This window comes from Phallusia mammillata, chromosome 1, assembly GCF_965637545.1.
Source record: "Phallusia mammillata chromosome 1, kaPhaMamm4.hap1.1, whole genome shotgun sequence".
In the NCBI taxonomy this organism is placed as follows: Eukaryota; Metazoa; Chordata; class Ascidiacea; order Phlebobranchia; family Ascidiidae; genus Phallusia; species Phallusia mammillata.
In genome coordinates this window covers 1,207,268-1,232,612 of record NC_137252.1, presented here as the reverse complement: position 1 = coordinate 1,232,612, position 25,345 = coordinate 1,207,268, and the positions used below count along the sequence as shown (strand labels likewise).

General features: G+C 35.8%; 2 protein-coding genes across 2 annotated transcripts; both read left to right on the top strand.

Annotated features, from left to right (window-relative positions):
• The first annotated feature begins 8,224 nt into the window (after nt 1–8,224).
• LOC145234987 (uncharacterized) lies at nt 8,225–9,231 on the top strand. The gene is made up of 4 exons (XM_080099553.1): nt 8,225–8,354; nt 8,416–8,592; nt 8,750–8,882; nt 9,162–9,231. Exons 1-4 carry the CDS (start codon nt 8,279–8,281, stop codon nt 9,229–9,231), a joined length of 456 nt encoding a protein of 151 aa, XP_079955679.1. The 5' UTR covers nt 8,225–8,278.
• Nucleotides 9,232–11,135: 1,904 nt separating this feature from the next.
• Nucleotides 11,136–22,744, top strand: LOC145234865 (uncharacterized). The gene is made up of 32 exons (XM_080099547.1): nt 11,136–11,254; nt 11,423–11,519; nt 11,577–11,677; nt 11,734–11,838; nt 11,982–12,078; nt 12,225–12,325; nt 12,393–12,497; nt 12,590–12,775; nt 15,149–15,230; nt 15,289–15,504; nt 16,336–16,503; nt 16,585–16,772; nt 17,051–17,194; nt 17,448–17,544; nt 17,602–17,711; nt 17,767–17,871; nt 17,956–18,161; nt 18,352–18,407; nt 18,523–18,647; nt 18,788–18,884; nt 19,346–19,548; nt 19,771–19,902; nt 20,046–20,185; nt 20,248–20,383; nt 20,465–20,565; nt 20,773–20,861; nt 20,923–20,996; nt 21,579–21,704; nt 21,765–21,881; nt 22,119–22,264; nt 22,469–22,604; nt 22,670–22,744. The coding sequence occupies exons 1-32, from the start codon at nt 11,165–11,167 to the stop codon at nt 22,742–22,744; spliced, it is 3,951 nt and encodes a 1,316-aa protein (XP_079955673.1). The 5' UTR covers nt 11,136–11,164.
• The last annotated feature ends 2,601 nt before the right edge of the window (nt 22,745–25,345 follow it).

Sequence of the window (25,345 nt, the reverse complement as noted above, 5' to 3'; positions counted from 1 at the left end):
ACACGAATGCAAAAATATTGCACGCGTGTTATTTGACCGGAACGAGCCGCAATTGTAAACTGACAAAAAGATGTGGTGACTGGTGATAATATTTTTTTTTCATATTTTTGACTGCAAGAAGAATAGTGGAAATAAACATATGTTTGAATAATGTTGTGCATGAACAAATATATACGTATATATATATATATATATATATATATATATATATATATATATATATATATATATATAGTGTTAATAGTTAATATAGGGTTGGCTTACTTTATTTATTTATTAGTTTATATTTGATTTTCAGTATTATCAAAAGAAGGCAATGCGCCCTTTCTAATCATGCAATGCGCCACGTTTGGCGCATGCGCCATAGGTTGGCCACCACTATCGTTCATTGCTCTAATGAAGCCCTACCGTTCTGGTGGGCGAAACGTTGGCGAAATACAAGTTCTTAAAAACAACAATTAGTATTTTGTTTAGCATTACACCAGTTGAACGACAAATTTATTAATATGCAACCTGGTGGACGAAACGCCTGTTCAGTATTTACAGATTTTAATATTGCAAAGGAACATCGCTAATATTTTGTTGTTAAATATCAAGAGAAACAAACCCGGTGTTCGGAATGATCCTTTGTATTTTGTGAAATTGACAGATGACTTATTCACATTTCGTAGTTTGTATGCATTTTGTCCACCAAAATAAATAAAAATTCTTTTTTGGCGTTTTCTCTTGCTAGCAAATAATGTATATCGTGACGTCCACCCTACAAACCGGCATTCATTAACAAAAGACGATGTTAGTAATATGTAATGTATTTGATGCAGTATTTGTTTCTAAACTACGTTTCTTATTAAATAGCTTTTTAATTGTAGCGGCTTGTTATGGGTTTGTTTAACACAAAAACCTCAGTCGGTTAAATTAAGTCCAAAGTGGCTTTCAAATGATTGTAATTGCTAATAAAAAAGTTAAGAATTGAAACGCAATATATTAATGTACAATGATTGTAATTGCCAAGCTTAATTGAAAAAGTTTGGGAAATAAAACGGAATGTTTTGATCTACAAACTAGCTGCTGAACACAAACCGTTCCAATGTCCGTTATCATCCAAGCCTTCACATGTTTTTCCGACAGTTACTCCCCACTTGTATTTGGGTCGATTATTCCAAGCATCACAAAAATAGATTGTTTGTCTTCTGTTTTGTGGATTTCTAACAACATGTAAAACATAATTCGCAAAAGTAAACGTTAATTTTAACAAACACTAATCACTGAAAACTTTGACAAGTCTGAAGTAGTCCACCGTTTTATTAGACATAAATATTTCACCTAAGTAATAGGCATCGTCAGTATCTAAAAACAAACAACGCTAAAAACGTATGCAAGTTAAACCGTAAAGCACAAAACAAACGAATAAAACCTGCTGACAGTAAGGTAGAACTGGGACCTTTAGATGATGCAGTCAAACACGCACCAACACAGTAGTGAAGACGTAAAGAAAAAAAAAAACGCTCAATCTGTGGCGCGGGGCTAAAGAAGGTAGTTAAGGAGACAGGCGCGTGCTTTACGGTTTAACTTGTATACGTTTTTTAGCGTTGTTTGTTTTTAGATACTGACGATGCCTATTACTTCGGTAAAATATATATGTCTAATAAAACGGTGGACTACTTCAGACTTGTCAAAGTTTTCAGTCTGTTATTATAAGCGACTGTTGTCTCCATCTGTCGTACTGGGTCTCTGGTGACTAGTGATATATAATATACTATCACTTTCTCTAAATTCTTCTTCGTTGTGTTGTTGACTATTAGTGGTTCGTTGATATTAGATGTTATTACCTTTTATACAAGTCAAAATACCACAGCTGTCCTAGAGATTTTGTACTTTTCCAGGGGCCATTTTCAACCGGACTTTTCGAGTATTTGTATTGATTCCAATGACGTTTGTAAAAAACATAAACTCGTTGCAAATCTGAAACAATTTCTAAAAATCTCAAGATATTGATCCAAAAATTAAAACAATGGAAAAAATCATATGTTTGCAGATTTATCTCATTTTCTTGCTTCTATCTCAAACCTGTTGTAAATTTGTCTGTCATGAGTTGAGTGAGAGTTGTGTTGATCTGTGGGTCATCAGTCATTGCAAGATTTCCACCCAGCAAATAACATTTTTCCTGTGCAGTGTTTGCATTTCTTTGATCGTCAGATAATACCAAGACACTGTCCTTCACTGCTTGAATAGTTTTTCTGCAACCTGCAATGTTTGTTTGTTTTGCTTTAATTTGACCTGAAAATTTGAAATAGCTGAACATTTTGATTGTAAGCGATTCTGAATGAAACTTGATTGTCACTTTAGATATAATTTTTACTAAATTCAAGACAAAAGTCACAATAGTTAAAACCGAGGCACGTTTTCACTGACAAACTTTTTAAATATCCCGGATTCCAAATACAATATTACAAACAAAACTTAAAACTTTTCATTATTGGAAACAAAGTTGTACTTACTGTTTATTTGTGCCTTTGAATAATAAATCAATAGCAATATTATGAAAATATTGCTTCTTGTCATATTGTAGACTGTTTAAGCTAAAGCAGTTTGTACATTTGCACTTGTTTATTGTTTGATCGTTTCTTGTGCAAAAATTTCTTGCAAAAAGGAATTAAATTGAATTCAGTAACACAAACCGTTCTAAGTCATCCAAGTAGATAAATATTGCTAAAACTTATACGTCGAACGCTGCCGGAAAGTGCAGCATAAACGTAGACAATTACTTTAGAATATAGTAACTGAAACTGGTTCTATTGTTTTCGTCGAACTCATGTATCAGAATGCGGAAGTTTTTTAACTTTGTTTACAATATGGCTAAATATGGAAATGACACTACACACAGCAGGTCACACAAATCATGTACTGCCATGTTTTGGATTATTGTTTTGCTAAACTTTGACCTGTGTCGCTTTTGATGCATTAAAAACATTAAAATGTAATCACACTTCTACTTAGTGTGCCCTCTTACGCCTTTTGTGAACAGGTCGTGCGATAAATTTCGTGCTGTCAAGGTTTTTACTGTGGTTTTACTGTAAGTAAGAAACTTAATAACTACTAGTTTAACACTGCAACAACACCATGTCTACTAACCTCTTTGTTTAAACATTACTTCCTTAGTCTGACTTTCCTCTTAGGCTGCAACTATACTGTGTACCGTCTTCCTGTGCGGCTACAACGAAACCTTATAGTTAAACAATAGGATTTAAGAAATGCAGCTGTTTGCTGCCACCAAACGTTAACGCCATCATCGAACAACACGAGAAAATTAATCAATCAGCAAAGTGCAACACTAATGGAAAAGAAAACGAAAATATCCAAAATAACACAAATTGCAGCTGCAATTAGTAAACTTGACGTGTATATGTGAACATGAGTAAATTAATACGTTAGAACCATTCACCGAATTTGTGGTACCTAAAATAAACGTGAAAAATTTAACTGTTTGTTACTTTGGGTGTTAACATTTTTCATTTGAACGATTATAACCCTTTTTCAAATCAGTCCGTCTCAATAACATTGATTGTAACGAGCCAGCAGTGGTTTTCAGCACAAAGACACCGAGACATGTGACAGGAACAAAAATGTATAGCGGTTAGGTTCATGTGTCATTGCTTGCCGAAATTTAATGCATTTTGCTACTTACTTACAGTCGGGTGAGGGGAACTGACGTGGGATTGTATCAATGTGAAAACACGAAGAAACTGCAGTTTAAACTTCACAAAATATAGTGGGATACTGTTGAGTGCAAACATTTTTCACGTTTAATCGTGTTTTGGGATCGCGTATTTTTTTGGCTTTTTTGGATTTTTTTGGTTTGTGTACGCGGCTTTGGACACAATTAATACTTGCCAAGATATGTATTAGTGAGTAAAGTACTAACATGCATTTGCAGTAGTGTTTAAAAACGTTGTATATTATTCTGCAAATTGTTGGCGGACAAGACACAGACAAATGACGAAAGCTTGCTTGGTGTTTTTAACCCTGTTGTTAGTTTATTACTCCAAAGGAAAAACCGACAGTAAGTTACGATTACCATAATACGTTCTTGTCTGTTTTGTTTGTTTTGCTTTTCCATGCTCTGTGAACTCACCCCTAGTTTTATGCTGTTTCAAATTAAAAACGTGGTAGTAAACAAACCAAAGAGGATGCTTCAAATCATGTAAACTTTGTAAATGTAATAATGCCAGACATGTTGTACACAAAGATGTGTTTCTTGTTTGTGTGTATATTGAGAATTGCGACGCGTATCTGTTTCTGCTTGTATCGGTATCGCGCTCTTACGTGAAAGACTCCCACAACACAGCACAACCGAAAATAGCTTCTCAGACGCGCCAGGTTCTTAAAACCAGGCACTAAATGTCGGTTTTCTGTTTGTCCCCTCATATTTTTTTCTCTGTTTGTTTTAAGTCTGTGCTAATGACTACCGGATGAACAATGACGGTACGTCGTGAAGGCTACGGTGAGACATAAAGATTTTTACTAGCAGAGAAGCATTTTAACAAGAAATTCTGGAAAACAACATGGCGTTAAAAATATGCTTTGTTAAATAAAACATCACATTACTTTAATCATAAACATTACTGCCAAGGTAATGGTGTATATAGAATACGTGTAGACGTTTCGACAATCTCTGTTGTCATCATCAGTACATGTTTGTCAGAGCAGTCAAGCATGAAATGCAGATGTGAACCGGCTTACTACGCTTGCCTAGTGAAATGTGAGTAATATTATAACATGTATTCGGGTTTATAACACTCTACCTCCTGGTCATTTGCAGTTATAACATCTATAACATCCGCTTATTATTAATGTCCTCATAAAAGATAATCCTTTATTCTCAATGTACATATGACTCGCGCGGTTTTGATGTGCTAGTAACCGATTATCAAAAATCTTGCAATGTTTCAGGTAATTGTGATGCTTGGCGGTGTACTGAATGCCAACCTCACTTCCACGTTCGATAACCACTTTTGGAAATCCCCCCTTGGGTTGCTTACCTCAAGGTTAGTAGAGCTTGCTATTATTGACATAGTACATGCGGTTTAATGTGAAACAGTGCGGTTCAGAGATTGGCGGCTCTACAACGCGTTTGCAATTGTTTCGTCAACTTATTTTCAATAAAACGCAAACTATAACAGCGCCCTTTGTTCTGTTCGATTTAATTCTTGTGTATACACTCATCGTCAATAACAGGTCACATAAATCACATTTCAAAAAAGTTGGCACGTCAAGCCATAACCATGACATGCGGCTTTAAAGTAGTTGGCGACGCCGCGAATAGCCATATTGGCGACGCCGCGAATTATCGACAAACAACATTTGAAAAGGAGTTTGAAACTTTTGAATATTTCAGAATCGACCGATTCTCCACCTACAAATCAACCAGTAGTAACAATAGTAGCTGGTGGAATGGTATTTCTGGCACTTGTCATTGTTGTGTTGGTAGTCTTGCTGCTGCGACACAAGTAAATATGTGTGGGAAGTAATCTGTTTATAAACCTAACGATAATAGGACAGTCTCCAAATGAAAGGACAGATGATAAGGAAAATGCATTGAATTATTATCGACTTAATCATATAGTTTTGCTTCAGTGGGATCTTCCACTGGTAAAATGGCAGTTGATCACGTCTACGAAACCATTAAGAAACTTTAACTTATAAACTACATATTTAGATGATACTCGAATCCCACCATATGTGAAAAATGTTCTTGTATCTACTTCTCCATCTATCATCAGCTTTTGCCCAAACGTATTTTGGATTTTGCGATCTTATACCTAGCTGTTTTATTGCATTTATATCCTGTATTAAAACTACACATTACGTTTTCTATCTGTAAAGAGCAGTGTTGGCCTTATAATGTCCCTACATTACGAAAGGATTTATGGTTCACTTGCTTTAAATTGCTCAAAGTTTACCAAGCAATAGTTAAAACTGTCAGAACTGCTGCATTTACATTAATAAATCCCTTTTCCATGACACACATAACAGTTTTTTTTACATTTTTTTTACCAAAACAAGTTATAAATCTGTAAACGGAAGTTATTTGTTCGTTTGTGTTTTGTGCTACCTAAAAGTAACTTAGCTAGATGTAACTCCATGCTGGGATTGATTCAGGACAAAACTGCGTTTCAAGGTTTGGCAAAGTTGAGACTGGTTCTTCACACAAAAGCAGCATCAATTACAATAAAAAAATCATCCCATAATTCGACAAAAGTTTTCACAAAAGCTATTTCTGGCTAGATCTGTTTGATTGTTCTGGTATAATTGTATCGCTATATGTTCACGACGCGAAATAAACTAAACTTAACTCAAATTGTAAAAAACAATCGGGCGCAACCAAGCACCAGCAAATAAGTTAATACAGGTAGCTAAGTTGAACACACAGACGTACTGGAATCAGCTTGTAGGCGTTCGTGCAGACCGGCGATCACGATGTACTCATTTATAAGTCATTATACGCTAGCCCCTTTCAAATATAACGCCTTCGATAGGCTTGTCATACTATAAAACATAATGTAATCAATAGGTCTGGCGTACTATGATTTGACACAGAGAGATGAATAAGATAAACATTAATGACACAGCAATCATAATTTGTTTAACGAGACAATCTTGGTAGTCTAGTCAAACATTCGTTATTATGATAAACAACAAACACTGTCGGCCGAGTGGCAATGGACAAAATACCAATAAAAAAACTAGTCCACATTTCTAGACAGGTTAATAAATAAGGTTAAAACAAATATGCTACCACTTACGCAAGTTTACTTAAGATAACGTTTGCTCTGAATGTTGTCACAAGAAAAACAACAGCAGAAATTTTCAACTCGCACTTTGCACATGAGTGTTACTTATTTAAGCTCAGGTTTGGTTCTACAAACTGGCGTTGCCAGAAACGCAAGTTCAGAACTTAGGAAGTGTAAGTTACCCAGATTCTAGAACTTGTTAAGTTATCAGATTCTAGAACTTGTTAAGTTATGCAGATTCTAGAACTTGTTAAGTTGTCAGATTCTAGAACTTGTTAAGTTATCCAGAATCTAGAACTTGTTAAGTTGTCAGATTCTAGAACTTGTTAAGTTATCCAGAATCTAGAACTTGTTAAGTTGTCAGATTCTAGAACTTGTTAAGTTGTCACATTCTAGCACTTGTTAAGTTGTCAGATTCTAGAACTTGTTAAGTTATGCAGATTCTAAAACTTGTTAACTTGTCTAGATTTAAGAACTTGGTAAGCTGTCTAGGTTCTGTAACTTGAAAAGTTGTTCAGATTCTAGAACTTGTTATGTTTGCCAGAGTAATGGTAAAACAAATATGCAATCACTAATGAAGGGTTGCTTAAGATAACGTTTGCTCTTCGTTGTTGTCACAAGGAAAACAACAGCTGTATTTACAGTTCGCTATTGGCTCCTGAATGATTTTCGGTTAACTTAAGATTTTATTATGCAAACTCGGTTTGTCAAGCAGCTTTATTTAACGTTCCAAGACACACATGATTCCAGAACTAGGAACTTTTTATGTTATTAAAATTCTAGAACTTGTTAAGTTGTCCAGGTTCTAGATTTGTTATGTTCTCTAGATTTTAAAAACCGCAGCAAGGCATTGCATCAGATCTTTAACAGTTTATACAATGCAAGTGAATTATGTATACCGGGGGTCTCCAAACTACGGCCCTCCAGGTCGTTTAATCCGACCCGCCACCACATTCGTTTAAACTTTGTACCATTCAAAATTAACTCTCAGTACAAAACTACTCAGTACAAACATTTCCCTGTCACAAAATGTACAATTAATATTACGTTGTTTCATAGGATTACAATGCCCAGCATTTGTCCAACGCCAACTTGTTACGTTACAGTTATGAATACAAGTGTTAATTGTGCGCAAACAATTGCCTTCTTTTGTTACTTGTGACGTAATATACACGCATCGCTCGTAATAAGAGACTAAATGTACGGATTTAACAGTCGCATCTAAACCAAGAGACCCGCGCGAATCATCATTAAACTTATCTGGTCAGCAGTAAAAAAAGTTCGGTGATCCCTAGTTTATACAAACAACTTGCTATAGGTCGAATATAATACTAACAGAAGGTTTGAACCTGATCATTACATAAATTTCGGCTCACTAGGTAACTGCACAATAGTGACCTATTTGCATTAAATCACTGCTCATTACAGAATCAGCAACGGTGAAAGTTGTGTTTATAACATTAAGTCATTAATGCACCAAATTTGTAATGTCAGTTATGACATTTAAAACCAACGCTTTGTTGGTGACACTGCTTGTTCAATGCTCATCAGCTAGTCCCAACGGTAAGTTGTTTCTAAACATGAAGGTATGATATAAATGTCGGTAACATTGAGAGTATTTTAGATTGCACACAGACCATGCAAGCAGTGAAGGACAGTGTGTTGACATTATCTGACGATCTTGTGGATGCTAACACTGCACAGGAGAAATGTTCTTTGCTGGGAGGAAATCTTGCAATGACCGATGACCCACAAATCAACACAACTCTCAATTATATCATGACAGACAAATACACGACAGGTTTGCATAGAAGCAATTAAGAGATAAGATTAGGAACATGTAGTTAGCTATTTGGTAACAAATTTAGAGAATAAAATTACCAAAGAAAACGGCTTTGTTGCGATTTTTGAGTGGGGAAATGCAGCAATGTAAAGTTGGTAACCGTAAATTGCTTTAGATTTGCAGCGGGTTTATATCTTTTATCAAACAGCAGACAATAGACGATACAAATACTCATACAATTTAATTGAAGTGGGTTGGACTAGTACAAAATCTCTCGGACATCTGTGGTATTTCGACTTGTACAAAAGGTAATTACCTTTTAACATAACCAAAATCGTAGCATGAAAATATACGTTTCGTCTACCAGCAATCCCGAAAACACGAGTCAAACAGTTTACTTCTGCAATGTGGCAAACCCGAATGACATGAGGTGGAATGTGACCATCGGAAGAAATTGTGGATTTAAAGGTTTTGAGCTTTTTCTCCGTTTTTAAAGGTTCACACAATGTTGATGCAAAAAATGAAGGAATTGAAATAGTTCCTGTTTTACATCACATAGCTGAGCATCCTTTTGTGAAACTTTGTAGAATGTTGAAGCTAACACTTTATTACACAATGAAGCTCATCCTAGCGGAAACTGGAATGGTTTGCGTTTAACATAGCTGAGCAACTTAGACACAATAATGAAACACTAAAGAACGTTGAGACAAAAACCTTAAAAAAACAAAGCAACATTTACAAACCATTTGTTCGTACAAAGCATAAATACTAAAAAAAATAAATCATGAAAATCCAAAACGGTTTTCTGTTTTTCGATCTTTAACTAAAACTGTAAGCTCTTTAAATATGGAAATAGTTTCCCAAGTAAACAGAATCAATCGATAAAATTAAAAAAAGAAACAATTCGCATCGTCAGTTTTTAACATCTCTATTCTCGTTTAAACTTTCACGTTTAATTTTTTACCTTATTATGTTAGCCAAACAGAATTCTCTTTACGTTGAACTTGACTTCAACCAGAAATGTCTGTTTGTAGGATGGACATTTCAATATTCCTTGTTTTCTAACAATGACACAAGAAAGCGCCAAAACGAAATATTTAATTATGGAAGCACCACACAGCCATTTTCAAACAAGTTAAGAAGTATCAATGAACCTTATGAAAGATTCATCAAATATGAAGGATCGTTCTTGGCACCAAGTAAGCGTTTTTTTTTCTCAAAAAGCTTGAAAATGGCCGTCAATAAAGTCATAAATTGTATTTGTTATTTGAAGACTTAAACGTGTTTGTTGGAGCTCGCTACAATAATTCGTTGCATGGTTTGTTTTGGAGCGACGGATCTCCGGCAAACTTTCCCGTTTACAACTTAACAACTTGCCAGCAAGGAGCGTTGCATTATGGGATCGGATGGGAGCAGTCAAGCATGAACTGCAGTGGGGTGCCGGCTTACTACGCTTGTCAGGTGAAACGTGAGTTTTTGAAAAACAATACAGTTTAAGTTACCCACAAAGCATCAAACAATCTATGTTTCCGTTGGTTTGTGATACAGTGTTTTTACACTAATAATGTGGGAGAATTTTATTTTTCTACTTGGAAATTTAACTACATGACCAACTTTCAGTCCATGCTATTGTGGAGAAATATTTATGCAATGCTTCAACTGCGGAGGTCAGTTGGACTGGACTTGATCAAATCATCGAAGACAATAATCTACTAGCAGAGGTAAAATTCGTTGTGTGTTTTTTGGCAAAAAAACGCAGACTCGCTACACAGCTCTCTCCAGCGGACGTTCTTGCGTGCGATAATTTTTGGGCCTATCACAGGAGTGGCCAAACTGCGGCTCTTTGAGCCTTTGATTGCGGCTTTTTAATGTTCTCATATATTCTTGATACTGTCCAGTTGTTTGACTTGATTATAAAACAATGCATTCTATCTCGTGTTAACAATAGACTGACTGTAATAACCAAGGTAAGTTCCGAAAAAAAAATATTATTGTACAAAATCGTGTTGCCTTGTGCATTGTAGTGAAAAATATTTAGACTCACAGTATTACCACAAAACTATAATCATTATTTTATAGAGCGTAAACTTCATTGTGAGTGAATAAATTCGTTTTCGATTTTTTGTGTTGCGGCTCTTTTAAAACTAAGTTTTGTAATATGCGGCTCGAGAATGCAGGAGGTCTGGCCTCCCCTGGCCTATCACATCAGGGCGGTGTCTCGTGACACCAGCGAAATGTCAAGATGCGCTGGCTTCAACCGGACTTTAGATGCCTTTTCGTTTATTTTTCAATTTTGCGTTACTTATATTTTATGTCACAAGTCAAATCTCTAAATGGTAACCCTGCTCTAAATGTTAACTGGTTTCAATGAATTTAAAGTTGCATGGGAATTTCATTCAAGGCTGTAGTTTTAGCACCACATATATTTTCTGACATGGAGATTTGAAGCCCGCACACAATCTCTAAGAAGTTTAGCACATTTAAGACGCTTCGACAAACACGTATGTGAAGAGTCGCTACACCACAATAGTCTTTCTAATGTTTCGATCTTGCAGTTTTTGACAAATGTATTTAGGTTGAGATTTATGTTATGAAGCTGAACCAAAGAACCACGGCACCCTATGCTAAACTATCGACAACCGTTGGAAACCTACATTTTTCAACACAATATAATTTTGAGGTAAAGTGTGATGAAAGGAAGTTAGTTACTGGGCTACAACCCACTTTTTTAATTTCCGAAAAAACTCGTCGATTCGAATACAAATGTTTAATTAACATAGTATAACCGGAAAACCCAAGCGAACTAGAATGAAAGTTAATCTATTTTATCCCCACAATTATCGAACAGATCACTACAACGCTTACCGGATGCCTAAACGCTAACGTCTCAACGTCTATATCAGTAACAACGTACGAAAACCCACCATCGAGTTGTTATCCTCCACGTAAGCGAACATGCAAGGTTTAAATTTGAATTACATACCTTAACAACGATTTTGTAGTAAACACTACTGCTGAGACATTTCCTTGCAACGCTTCAACTGTGCTTGTCAGTTGGACTGGACTTGATCAATTCATTGACAACAACAATTTGTTAGCCCAGGTATAAACCAAGTTTGTGTGTTGACAAACCAACATTTGAAACCAAACTATACACAGGTTGAGATATGGATCGTAAATCTGAACCAGACAATCTCTGTTCCGCATTCTGACAATTCGGCAATAGTAGAAAATCTCAATCACTCAACATTTTATAAAATTCAGGTGAAACCCGTTTTTGCTTTGTTTTTGGCAGTTCAACGTTTAGTCACCGTATACGTTGTGTTTCACTAGCATTTAAAATCTTTTTGTTAAAACCATACGCTGTTGCAGCAAACAAGACTGGTTACGTCATTAATATATTTCAGGTCATGGTCATTGTCACTGGTTTAATCAACACAAACATCACATCTAATCTGACAGTAACAACTCCGGGTAATCCCCCTCAAAGCTGCTATCCAGAAGGTGAAAATCGACGAATTTTGTTTTATATTTGCACTGAAACTGTGAAAAGCAGGAAGTGATTAACAACCACAGTTTTGAAGAACCCAACAAAGTGTTTTGTTTACTGCATATTACGTTAAACAAAAACAATAAACTGTTTGTTGCAGTAAACAGCACTGCAGAAACATTTCCATGCAACGCTTCAACTGTGCTTGTCAGTTGGACCGGACTAGATCAATTTATTAACGAAAACGAACTAACAGCACAGGTAAACCCGTTGCTTACATTCGCTAAGGTTTGTCGAGAAAACTATTTTTACCACCAAACGCATGCAGGTTGAAATTCAGGTCGAGGGTTTGAATCAAACAATCTCTGTCCCGTACTCAGATAATTCAACACTAATACAAGGTCTTTCCTACTCGACTTCTTACGACATTTTGGTAAGTAATTGTATGCAAAGAAATAAATAACTTCGGGGTACCTGGTACAGTGACCAAGACACCAAATTCACTGTAACCTGTTTTCTTTACAGATCACAGTCATTGTCACTGGTTCAATCAACAGAAACGTCACATCCAATCTGACAGTAACAACTCCGGGTAATCCCCCTCAAAGCTGTTTTCCTGGGGATAGCACCGTCAATCCTTCACCAAGTGTTGGAATGATTGCTGGTCTGGTGATCGGGCTGTTGCTTCTGATACTTGTCATTGCTGGTCTGGTGATATGCCCAAAATACTGGTTGGTATTAAATTGGTTTTGATGACTGCAAATGTTTGATGATTTTTTAGCGAACAACATTTTTGTTCACTTCGTAAAAATACTATTATGGGTGGTAAAACAGACTATACGACTTTCTATTCAAGCCCTAAACCGGGAAGGAGCTAGCATACAAACAATGCAATTTAACATTGTATTGTTTTCATATTATACCGAGTAGGATGTAATATGTTATAAACAGGTTGATTTTTTTTTAATTCTCGCGTTTGAAAAGAGTTAGACATTTGTTAGTGAAAAGTGCAAAAAACTTGAAATTGCTGAATGTAGAAAATGTGCAGACTGTATGTGAATAATATCACGGAAACAGTTTAAGTTAACAATTTAACTTCAATTTTTCTTCAAACAGTCCAGGGCAAGTTAAACCAGTTGAAGAAATCGATAACCACACATGTTCCACAACTAACAGAAGAAAATGGAAGTTTGCAGCAAAGCCATTTCACAAAATAAACAGTACAAAACTTAATGCGAAAATAGAACCGGAAACTGATGTCATGGAAAAATGAAATTTTATTTCATTTGAAATCGTTTGCTTGCATGTGCCTGTCAATTAAACTTTTGTTATACCAGCAAAATGCACAAAAAATATTTTTAATCTAGTCAAATATAACTTACCTTGCACATTGTGCTTGAAATAAATATATATGAATTGTTGACTTGGGTCGTAATTGAAAATATTGTTTATGTGCGTGTTGTAGTTTAGTTAATAAAAAACAACTTCAGATAACGTAAACTTCAAAAACCACTCGATCGTTTACGATGATTGCTGCTCAAAATATTAATTGACTTTGAGTGAACTTCGTATATTTTGTTGGATAGTTTGGATCGAACTGTGGAGACGACAGGTGTTCCACTAGGTTGTAATGTGTTGTATTGACAACAATTGTGTTCATTCTCCAACTTATTGTAAGGCGTAGATATGATACAAAGGCGGTTTGTTACATCACATAAAAGTATAGTGTTTGTTCTCAAACAATTCTTTTTTTGTTATTTGTGAAACAACAAACAAACACGGCTGGGTAGTGAACTTCGTAATTTTGTTGTTGGAAAGTTATGGATTGTACTCTGGAGACGACAGGTGCTCCAATAGGTTGTAATGTGTTGTTTCGGCAACATGTGTAATTATTCTGAGTACACTGATTGAAATAAACAAACTAATGAACTAAACTATTAATGCAAACCAATACTTTAACCCAGGGGTCACCAAGCCATGGCCCACAGGCCGGATCCGCCCTTCCGTGTCATTTTTGTTTGGCTCGCGAGGGTGGTTGTAAACATATGAAACATTTTGGAACGAAACGTTACAGCTGTACATTAGACTCCAATGATTTAAGCTTGCGAAAACCTAAATAGCCTCACATGATTACAATGCGTAGATATAACCGTTTGTTACATCACAGACAAAAGCAATAAATAGTAATTGTGCTTGGACAATTGCCTTTTTGTTATTTGTGATAGAACAAACAAACATGGCTTCGTAGAGGGCGGATTTACACATTCTACATAATTTTACGATTTAACAGCGACAGCATGGGACTTTAATTAAGATTGTGGAAAGACCACAAACCTTTGAAGGTGCCGTCAATCGCTTCGAGAATTCCTTTTTGGGATAGGCTGCGTTTGGGCTTGTAAGGCATGTGACACTAGTGCGTCATTATTATGTTAATTATCCGACCCCCTGTGAAAAAGGTTTGGTGATCACTTTAACGGAGCATAAACAGAGACAGGCATCAACAGATATGTTCTTAATTGGTTTAGATGCCGATAAAATGGAAATGTATTTCTGTTTTTAAAACAATACTAAAACCGGGAATAGTCTACATAAGCCCCAGAAAGGCAACAGATGGAAGTAAGATTTTGCCAGTCTGAAATATGTGTGATGGTGAAAGTGGGGTGAGTGGGATGATGTAAAGGTCAACAACGTGTTTGCATTGGGGCAGTGTATGCTGTTGAACATATTGATAAACAACCAATGTCAACTGACAACATGTCAGTGTCATAACCACTTTCGTTTCAGTAGAGTAAAGATAGAGATGCCGGTCTTTGTACGTTCTTTACCCTTGCATTGCTTTGTTTTGGTGAAGAAGGTAGTTTATCTCACAACGTGGCTTTATGGGTGTCATAGTTGCCTGTTTTATTGTTGACAAAATTATCTTTGCTTAAAGTTGACTGTATTGTTGGTATTAAACAGGATTTTGTTTTTGCGCTTTTGTAAGTCACGTTCTTGAAATACAAAATGCATTGTTTATGAGAGTTACAAAACCCGATGGTAAACAACTGATGCAAGCGATATATTTAAACAAGATTGTTCGGTCAGCTAAACTTTTCGGTCATGAAATTTGAAACTGTGGCGTTTGTCATGATGGTGCTCGTTTATTGCACATCAGCTCAAACAAAAAGTAAGTAAACCCGCATACTGGTACAGAAATGCAATAAAATCTTAAACATGTTTGCCAGGTTGCGAAACGACTATGCAAGCAGTGAAGGACAGTGTCTTGGTATTATCTGACGATCTTGTGGATGCAAACACTGCACAGGAGAAATGTTACTTTCTGGGTGGAAATCTTGCAATGACTGATGACCCACAGATCAACACAACTCTCACTCAACTCATGACAAACAACTACACAACAGGTTTACATAGAAACAAGAGATCAGATTATGAACATGAAAGTTAGCTATTTAAACATACTTTGAGAACAAAATTACCAAAGAAAAACACGATTTACGTTATTGTTGCCCAAACAACACTTACTCTTTGTACCTAATGTAGGAGCAATTTTTGAGGAGGGAAATGAAGCAATGTAAATTTGGTAACCTTAAATTGCTTTAGATTTGCAGCGGGTTTATATCTATTGTCAAACAGCAGACAAAAGACGATACAAATACTCATACAATTCGACTGAAGTGGGTTGGACTAGTACAAAATCTCTGGGACATCTGTGGTATTTCGACTTGTACAAAAGGTAAATACTTTTTAACATAACCAAAATTCCAGCATGAAAACATACGTTTCGTCCACCAGCAATCCCGAAAACACGAGTCAAAAAGTTTACTTTTGTAATGTTGACAACAATTCGAATGACAAGAGGTGGAATGTGACAATTGGAAGAAATTGTGAAGGCCTAGATCCCAACGGAAACTGGAATGGTTGGCGTTTTTCACAGCTTAGCAACTTAAACACAATAATGAAACACTAAAGAACGTTGACGCCAAAACCTAAAACAAAACAAAGCAACATTTACAAACCATTTGTTCGTACAAAGCATAAATACTACAATAAACAAATCATGAAAATCCAAGATTGTTTTCTGTTTTTCGATCTTTAACTAAAACTGTAAGCTCTAAAACTGTATTCCGCATCGTTATGTTTTAACATCTTTATTGTTAACAGTTGTAGATGTCATTTAAGCTTACACCTATGAGGTTTTGGCTTATTACGAGAACTAAACAGAATTGTCTTTTACGTTGGATTTTTCTTCAACCACAAATGTTTGTATGCAGGATGGACATTTCAATATTCCTTGTTTTCCGACACTAATACAAGAAAACGTTCCAAAGAAATATTTAACTATGGAAGAAAACCAGAGCAGCCACGTTCAAGCAAGTTGCGAAGTGTCAACGCAACGTATGAAAGCTTCAATATATTTGATGGATCGTTTCTGGCACCAGGTGAGTGTTTGGTTTAAATAACAAGTCAAAACGCAGATAATCGTTTTGCTTCCAAGCAAGTGTTCGCAAATTGTTATTCAGACATTAACGTCTTAATTGGGGCTCGTTACAACACGTCGTTGTATGGTTGGTATTGGAGCGACGGATCTCCGGCAAACTTTCCCGTTTCCAACTTAACAACTTGCCAGCAGGGAGTGTTGCATTATGGGATCGGATGGGAGCAGTCAAGCATGAACTGCAGTGGGGAACCGGCTTACTACGCTTGTCAAGTAAAATGTGAGCAAAAAAATCCAAATTACGAGTTTGACATCACACATTTTTTTTGTGTTTGAGTGATTTGTTTCTTTGCTTTCATGTTCCCTATGCAGTAACCTTTGTTTCGCCGTTTTTACAAATTAGTGCAGTTTGATTAACTTAAACATTTTAGTCAAAGCTTCTGTGGAGCTATTTAAATGCAATGCATCAACTGTGGTGGTCAGTTGGACTGGACTTGATAAAATCATTAACAACAACAGTCTCAATTCAAAGGTATCAAATATTTTTTTAGGAATTTGAAAATAAGTCTGTTTACTTCCGTTGTATTAAGGTTGTAATTTTTGTTTTGGGAGTAAACAAGACCATCTTAGCATCGTATGCAGATCAAAACACAACCATTGGAGACCTAAGCTTCAAAACAGAATATAACGTCACTGTAAGTAGTGTATAATTCGTTAAGCAAGTTTAAACCGATAAAATATAACATACTTCAGCTTACCAAAACTCCTATTATAAAGTTGCTACAAAGCTTCGTTGGATTCGATAGGCCACTAAATTATCCCATTTGTCAAAATGTGTGATCTAAAAATTTATCAAATACCGGTTTGCTTCATCCAAACTTATCTGATTATAATGGAAGACTGTAGAAAAAAATTGGAGCCACAACTTAACCCATTCGATATTTACAGGTCACTGCAATACTTACAGGATGCCTTGATGTCAACGTCTCAACGTCCAAGCTAGTAACAACTTATGAAAATCCTCCATCTAGTTGCTATCCACCAGGTAAGCTAACATCTTATGTTTGGTTTTAGAATTACTGTTACAAGATACTAATGGCAGTATTTGCAGTAAACACCACTGCGCAGACGTTTACATGCAACGCTTCAACCGTGCTTGTCAGTTGGACTGGACTTGATCAATTCATCAACAGTAACAATCTGTTGTCTCAGGTTTAAGCAAATTTGTGATTTGTGTAACGGTTATTTGAAGCCAAAATACATGCAGGTTGAAATTGACGTGCAGGGTTTGAATCAAACAATCTCTACTCCGTACTCGGATAATTCAACCTTAATACACGACCTACTTTACTCTACTTCGTATGAAATTCTGGTAAGCATATTTACATTGTTGTCACGCTTCTCAATCGATCATTTCTTTGCAACTAATAAACAAAAGCGATTTTTAATATCTCAGGTCACAGTCATGGTTACTGGTTCCATCAACACAAACATCACATCCAATCTGACAGTAACAACTCCTGATCATCCCCCTTTAAGTTGTTTTCCTGGAGATAACAAATCTGCAACAAGTGTTGGAATGATTGCTGGACTGGTGATCGGGCTGGTTCTTCTGCTACTTGCCACGGTTGGACTGGTGGTTACCTTTATACGTCGGCACAGGTATGTCCAAATATAACTTAATATGACTTAAGGCGAAATCACGTTGTACCTTTAACTGATATTGCAAAAAAATCTATTCACACCTTTAGTTGGCTAAACTAAAACCCCTATGCACTATTACAAAGAATGTCTTGTATGTTTAACGAAGGCATAAAATAAAACACGAAAACCAAAGCTTCTGGGTTTGCAGGATGAACAAAGATCAGCTTTCACAAGTTGAGTTTTCTACTGAAACTTTTTCCACAGGTAACGTTTGCATTTATGTACTCGTTTCTCATTAACTACAGAGTTTTTAAGAACTTCATTGTAAAAAAGTCATACAAATTCAAGCTTGTAACACCTTGTATTTTGGTTTATAAAGAAAACGTTACGTACGAAAACCTATCTCCTTCTGCTGGGGACTCTACAAATTGCAGAGTCAGCAACTTGTTTAACGTGTTCAAGAAAAATGTCGAGTCAGGACTTCTATTTGTCAACGAGTTAAAGGTTTGTTTGGCAACGTCGCAATTTATACTTTGTTTCAAACGCTGGCATGATACAAGGTTTAATTGCATTGGCTAGTGGATTTATCAAAGACATGAAAACGTTTGTGGCGTTAAAAAGTTATAACATATGTTTTCTTTCAGGAAATTGAAAAACAAAGCAAAAATAAACAGAATACAAATGACGTGTCACAGATGCCGCAAAATGCTGTTAGAAACCGCTACAAAAATATTTTTCCTTGTAAGTATTTGGATAGTTGGTTAAGTATTAAAACTCAGATTGTTAAGTGCTGAGTTGATAAGATTACAAAATTTGCTGAATTTCATTTGTGTAAAAATTAGGTAAACAATTAAGTTACACAATTAGACAGAGAACACTTAATTGATTGTCGGAATGGATTGTTTAAAATTTGTTTTCGAGACCAAAACAACATGATAGCTAAAAAGCGAAGCTTATGAGCAAAAAAAAAAAAACTATTGTTAATTTCTCATTTTACTATGTTTGTGTATCACTAACAAAATTCCTTACAAATAAAAAAGATTAAATGGAAACAACGTATCAGTCAAACACGGTAATTTATTGATATTACTGCATTATATTCTTATAAAAAGTTTTTTGAACACAATTTAATTAACGTCATCTGCCATAAAACTAAAACATGAGCAAAAAGACTTTCGCTATTCCTTATGTTTGTTTAATAGACGATCATGCTCGAGTGGTTTTGCAAGGAAGCGGTGGAAACGATTACATCAACGCCGCTTATATACCGGGTTACGATAACGAGAGGAAGTTCATCGCCACTCAGGGTCCGAAGAAGGAGACAATCAACGATTTCTGGTTGATGGTTTGGCAGGAAAACTCTAACATCATCGTAATGCTTACTGGCTTGAGAGAAAAAAGAAAGGTTAACTTTTGGCGTTGCTTTTTTAAATCAATAAACATTGTTTAGTGTGTTTGGAAAACTCATTAAGTCGGAGGTGTTCGCTTGTATATACCAGGACCTCATTTCGGTCGGAAATGTCTTGATTAGGTATGGTTTTACAAAAAAAAGAGCTGCTTGCTAACAATTAATTTTCAACCGTTAACTTTCAATGAACTGCAACTTTTTTGACCTGTTATCATGCAGGCAAAATGTGAAAAATACTGGCCGGACATTGAATCCGAAATTAAATTGCTGTCGAATCTTAAAGTTGGAATTCAATTTGAAATGGCTGTCGGTGGAATCGTTCAACGACAATTAATTTTGTCCTCAAACAAGGTATGTGTAAACCAGAAAAACGTAAATCTTAAACAAACTAAGATTTATCCCTGGTCTGCTAATAAAACCCTTTTGACAAGCGTATTTATCACGCAAAATTTTAGAAACATTCAATAGCATGACCAATTGCATTTTATCCTTAGGAGCAACGAACCATAACACAGTTGCAGTTTACAACATGGCCCGATCATGGGATTCCAGTAACTACATCCAACATGATCCACCTACGTAACATGGTCGATGATTTGCAAAACACAAATGCTCCAATCATCGTGCACTGCAGGTAAAGCGTTGACAAGCCCTATGTTATTTTGTTCTATCAATAAACCATTTGCTTGGATGCAGTGCTGGAGTGGGCCGCACAGGTACTTACATAGCGATGGACACTTTGTTTCATGAACTTGACGACAAAGGAACAGTTGATGTGCCACGAACGGTGTTGAGAATGAGAGAAAACCGAACAGACATGATTCAAAATGCGGTAATCTTTGATAACTCATACTCTGGCGTTTCAATTACAATGTGTATTGTATCATGTCTATTGTTCCGTGTGTTACTTCAGAAGCAATACATGTTCGTCTACAAGCTTCTTATGGAGCGAGAGAATTTGGAGAAAACAGATAAAGATGTGACAGAACTACAATCGATGACTTCAAGTGAAATGTGAGCATTTGTAGGTTTAATGCATTAAGTGTGGCACATGGCGGAATACTATTAATTGTTTAAATCATAAATCGATTAAAAACTTTCGACACGCGCTATCTTGGCTGATGTACACAAACACTGTTTATCTTTTAGTGTCTTTGTTTGCTTTTAATGTAAATGAATCATCATTAAAACCTTAGTCAAGAACGAAGAATTTGTTTACAGCGTGGAAATGCAAGAGCAAGAATTCAAGACATTGTCATTGTGGAGATTTGGTGAGGAATGGCAGGAAAGTCGCCCACAGCTTAGAACATGTAACTAAATAATTGAAAAATGTTTCACTTTTTAACTTGTCACACAAACTTTTGTTTTTAGACAAGAACACTTTGGTCAAAATTGGGGACAACCAACGTCACACTCTACAGCAGTTGGATGCTTCGTATATTCAGGTGATATAAGAAACCACTAAGTTTCCATCTGACACTTTTCCCACTGCAGACAAAAAATCAGTTTTCCATTGTCGGGTTGGCAATCGTGCTTGGGGTCAATACGCGTCAATCATTATATTTTTTGACATATTGACGCTTTCCCACTGCAGACAAAAAATCAGTTTTCCATTGTCGGGTTGGCAATCGTGCTTGGGACAATGTTAAACCCCACAGAACTAAAATAAGGACGAAACACAACCATTCTGCACTAATTGTCTGGTAGATAAACTTCTGCTTTCATGTCAAACGCGTAGGATACGACTTTGCGTGACGTCATATATGATTCGGTTGATTCGGCCGAATTTATTCGGCAAAACCGCCGAATATTCGGTTTCGGCCGAATCGAAATTTCGCCGATTCGGTACATCACTAGTTTTTGGGCGTTTATACAAGCATTGTTACACAGGGTTTGGCAGCATGAAGGCTTAACAGGTGCATTCGCATGTAAACGGCTTTAACATTGGCTAAATGTATTCTTTAGTGTCATAAAGTCATTTATTGGTTTAGTTAAGTTTATTTCGTTTAAATATTTATTGTGCACAGGAACATGGTTCTTCAGAACGCTTCATTGCTGCAAGAAACCCTGCTGCTGGAGAAAAAGAAAATTTCTGGAAGATGATTGTGGAGAAAAGAGCTTTGGTCGTCGTTGATTTGGATGGCAGCATTGAAGTGAAACTCATAACCAACTCGCTTACCGATTATCTTTTCACTGATTTCTTTCTGGTTTAGGTCATTATTAATGCAGCTTTACAATATGAAGACATTTCGGTTTCTGTACGTGATGTGACTGAACGCAACGTTTACAATCTGATAGCTGTTAACATCCGGTCTGCAACCAACGCCTTTGTAAGTGGAAAAAAGTTAAAAAGGATTTCTACTGATTACGTAGTTTTTTTGCATACTAGTATGTCCCAACAATTTACACGTTTTAGAATGTTTTGGAGTGCATTAGAACAGAAAAATGTTGGCCTAAAATCTTTTAAAACGGTGAGTCTGGTAACAGAATGATTCACCTTTTTTAAATCTAAAGACGTTTAGTAATATATTTTTTAAACATGGTAAAATGAAAATTTGTTATTTTAGACTGCCCAGCAATTGATACTTTTGCAAGTCAAGGGATGGAGTGACATGGAACGACCCCCGAAAGAAATGGATTTTATCAAAATTATGGAGGAAATGCAACGGCAGAAGTCTAAACACAATTGCCAATATGTGTTGGTAACTTGTAGGTAATGCCTTGTTTGCATTTTACAGAAACCCTGGAGATTCGCTAAAACAATTAACTTATTAATTTTCTAACGTTATTGTGGTTAAGTCAATGTGCAAAATGTGCCATAAGCCTGTCAGAAAGTGCTACTAAAAATCATGAATATTTTAATTCGTAATACAAATACATCTGTTAAGAAGATCAAATAATGTTGTAATGTTTTCAGTAACGGATCAACAAGAACTGGGACGTTCATCGCTCTGGTGAACATTTTTGAACGTTTGAAGGCACAAAAGCGGGTGGATGTGTTCCGAACTGTGAAAGACCTGAGAGATATGAGACCGAATATGGTCGACAACAAGGTAAAGTTTTATCTTAGATTAAGATATGAAGAGTGGGTCTTCAAACAATGTTGATGGTTTTACAGGAACTCTACAAATACTGCTACTCGGTCGTCATGCAATATCTGTCCGACTTTGACACTTATTCAAACTACAAGTGATCCACGCTGAAAGACAACGACATTAAAGAAAATAAAGAAACCAGCGTTTGCTTTTCGTTTGTTGATAGTTTTTGTCTCATTTTCATAACATTTGTTAATTAACCATGTTTTTGTCACATTTGCTGCTTCTGTGCTTAATTCAGTATTGTTTTTGTTAAAATTTGTTCGAAGCAGTGAACTATTTCTCAGATTTCGACATTTATGTATGTTATAGTTGAACTACACAACGACAACGGCATTACAGAATTGTTCAAAGTAGACATGTTGCGTGTTGGCTATTGTTTGTTGGAAATTTGTATCCAATTTTGAAGTCTCTTTTGTTTAACAATTTTTAATGCTACTTGTTTGTTTCCTGCTTAAATCAGTTTTGTGATTGCGTTCAATTGGGAAACACTAAAATAAACTTTTGTGGCACTTGTTGAAAGCACTAGGAAATTTGCTGGGTAGCTGATTCATTAGCGTAAAAACTGATGTCTAAGGCCAAGTCATCGTGTTAAATTTTAAGATACAGAACCAAGCAACCAAATGATAATGTTTTTGACAATAATGTGTTAAAACATAAAACTTACTTTCCATTTATCTGACTGATTTATAGGTTTGTTCTTAGTACAAACTATAGCTTCTGTGACGTGTTGGATCCAATCCCCACTTGTATTTAATGTTTCTCTTTTTTGTTTTTGCAAGTGCCCCCTTCATTTATTCCTGGTGGTTGCAGATTTTGACGATGCCTTTACAGGCAAAATATTTATCTCGGTTATTACAAATTTGACTGTCGCCTGTGTACTATCACCTGTTTTGATGTAGGGCGAACATCCTAAATCGCGCTTGACCAATATTACTTTCGAAGCTCACAATCGTTTATTGCAAATACCCTTAATTTCTTTTTAATTTTTTCTATTTTTCTTTTGACATGTCAAAACCGAAAGCAATAAAAAACATAGTAACTAATCAATAGAAGTGTTTTTGCAAAGCAACAATAAATATAAAATAGTCCTTACGTTGTGGGTTTTTCATTAACTTTATTCGTGAAAATATTCGCCTTATTTTGTCGTTTATTTGACACTCGCGTGACCAAGTCTGAGTTCATGGGGGTTTTAAACCACTTTCTGTTTGTGAGCAAAGAAGCCGAATTTTACAAAGGGATAAAAAAGTGAAAGCAATAAACAGCAGAATTTGCTCAATCTGTCCATACTGTTTACTGAACAGGTTGATGATAACAACCCACTCATCACCAGAGTATGTTTCTTTATTTCAGTAACCGCCAGCAGATGCACAATGTGTCTGGGCTGTTTGCTATGTGATTCAGATTTAAGAAAAATAAACGTGTACAAACAGTGCCCATAATTTATTGCCCTTGTTTTAAACACTATCAATATTTAGCCAATCTTATTAGACTAAAATTAACGTGAAACTAATCCTGACAATCTTGTGGTATTTGTAATCAAACGTGATTACCCAGAATATTTAATCAATTTTAAGATTGCTGGAATATTGTCAGGTTTTCAAAAAAAATTTGCAATCGCCAGAGGCAGGATTTTTGTACAGTTGTTAGAAAGTAACTGAATAACTGATTCTTCTACGATATTCAAATGTGACTTCGATATACTTTAACCTGGACCGAGTTTAATACCAAATGAGACAGTTGATTGTTACATTATTCGCACTCACAAAACAAACCAATGTATCGTTGGTACTTTTCCGTGATTTCGGTTTTTATGCAGATGACTTCCTTGATCGTACAAACCAACAGTAAGTTGAACTCATACAGACAGCAAATTTTATTGTTACTTTTTAATTCAGTGCGTGTCAATAAAGTACAAGACTATTGCAAATGTAGTTTTACAGTTGTTTAGTCCATTAAGTTAAACTGCAACCGACAAGTTTATGAAACTTGAAACATAGGCAAATTTTATTTTACCAGTAATATTGACAATCATATTGACCCTAAATCTTAATAGTGCAACGACAAAAACTAACGAGAAAACGATTAATGTAGGTTGTGGAAATACATTGCAAGCAGTGAAGGACAGTGTGTTGATATTATCTGATGATCTTGTGGATGCAAACACTGCACAGGAGAAATGTTCTTTGCTGGGTGGAAATCTTGCAATGACTGGTGACCCACAGATCAACACAACTCTCACTCAACTCATGACAGACAAATACACAACAGGTTTACATAGAAGCAAGAGATTAACATTGGGAACAAGGAAGTTTGCTAATTTAAACATGCGTTGTATACATACTTTGAGAAATTACTTCAGAAAAAACACGATTTGTATTATTTTTCGCAAACATTATTTACTATTTGTACTAAATGTGCTTGTGATTGTTGGGGGGGAAACACGGCAATGAATATTAGGTAATCGTGAGTTGCTTTAGACTTGCAGCGGGTTTATATCTTTTATGAAACAGCAGACATTAGACGATACAAATACTCATACAATTCGACTGAAGTGGGTTGGACTAGTACAAAATCTCTCGGACATCTGTGGTATTTCGACTTGTACAAAAGGTAACTGCTTTTAACATAACCAAAATCCTAGCATAAAAACATACGTTTTGTCAACCAGCAATCCAGAAAACACGAGGCAAACAGTT

Excerpts from the sequence above, each read along its gene's own strand:
- LOC145234865 (XM_080099547.1), top strand. The coding sequence starts at position 11,165 with ATGAAGCTGAACCAAAGAACCACGGCACCCTATGCTAAACTATCGACA. Across the intron at positions 17,545-17,601 it reads ATCTAGTTGCTATCCACCAG|TATTTGCAGTAAACACCACT; the intron begins GTAAGCTAACAT and ends TACTAATGGCAG. Across the intron at positions 19,549-19,770 it reads GCTTGAGAGAAAAAAGAAAG|GCAAAATGTGAAAAATACTG; the intron begins GTTAACTTTTGG and ends GTTATCATGCAG.
- LOC145234987 (XM_080099553.1), top strand. The coding sequence starts at position 8,279 with ATGTCAGTTATGACATTTAAAACCAACGCTTTGTTGGTGACACTGCTT. Across the intron at positions 8,355-8,415 it reads CTCATCAGCTAGTCCCAACG|ATTGCACACAGACCATGCAA; the intron begins GTAAGTTGTTTC and ends AGAGTATTTTAG. Across the intron at positions 8,883-9,161 it reads TATTTCGACTTGTACAAAAG|AATGTTGAAGCTAACACTTT; the intron begins GTAATTACCTTT and ends GAAACTTTGTAG.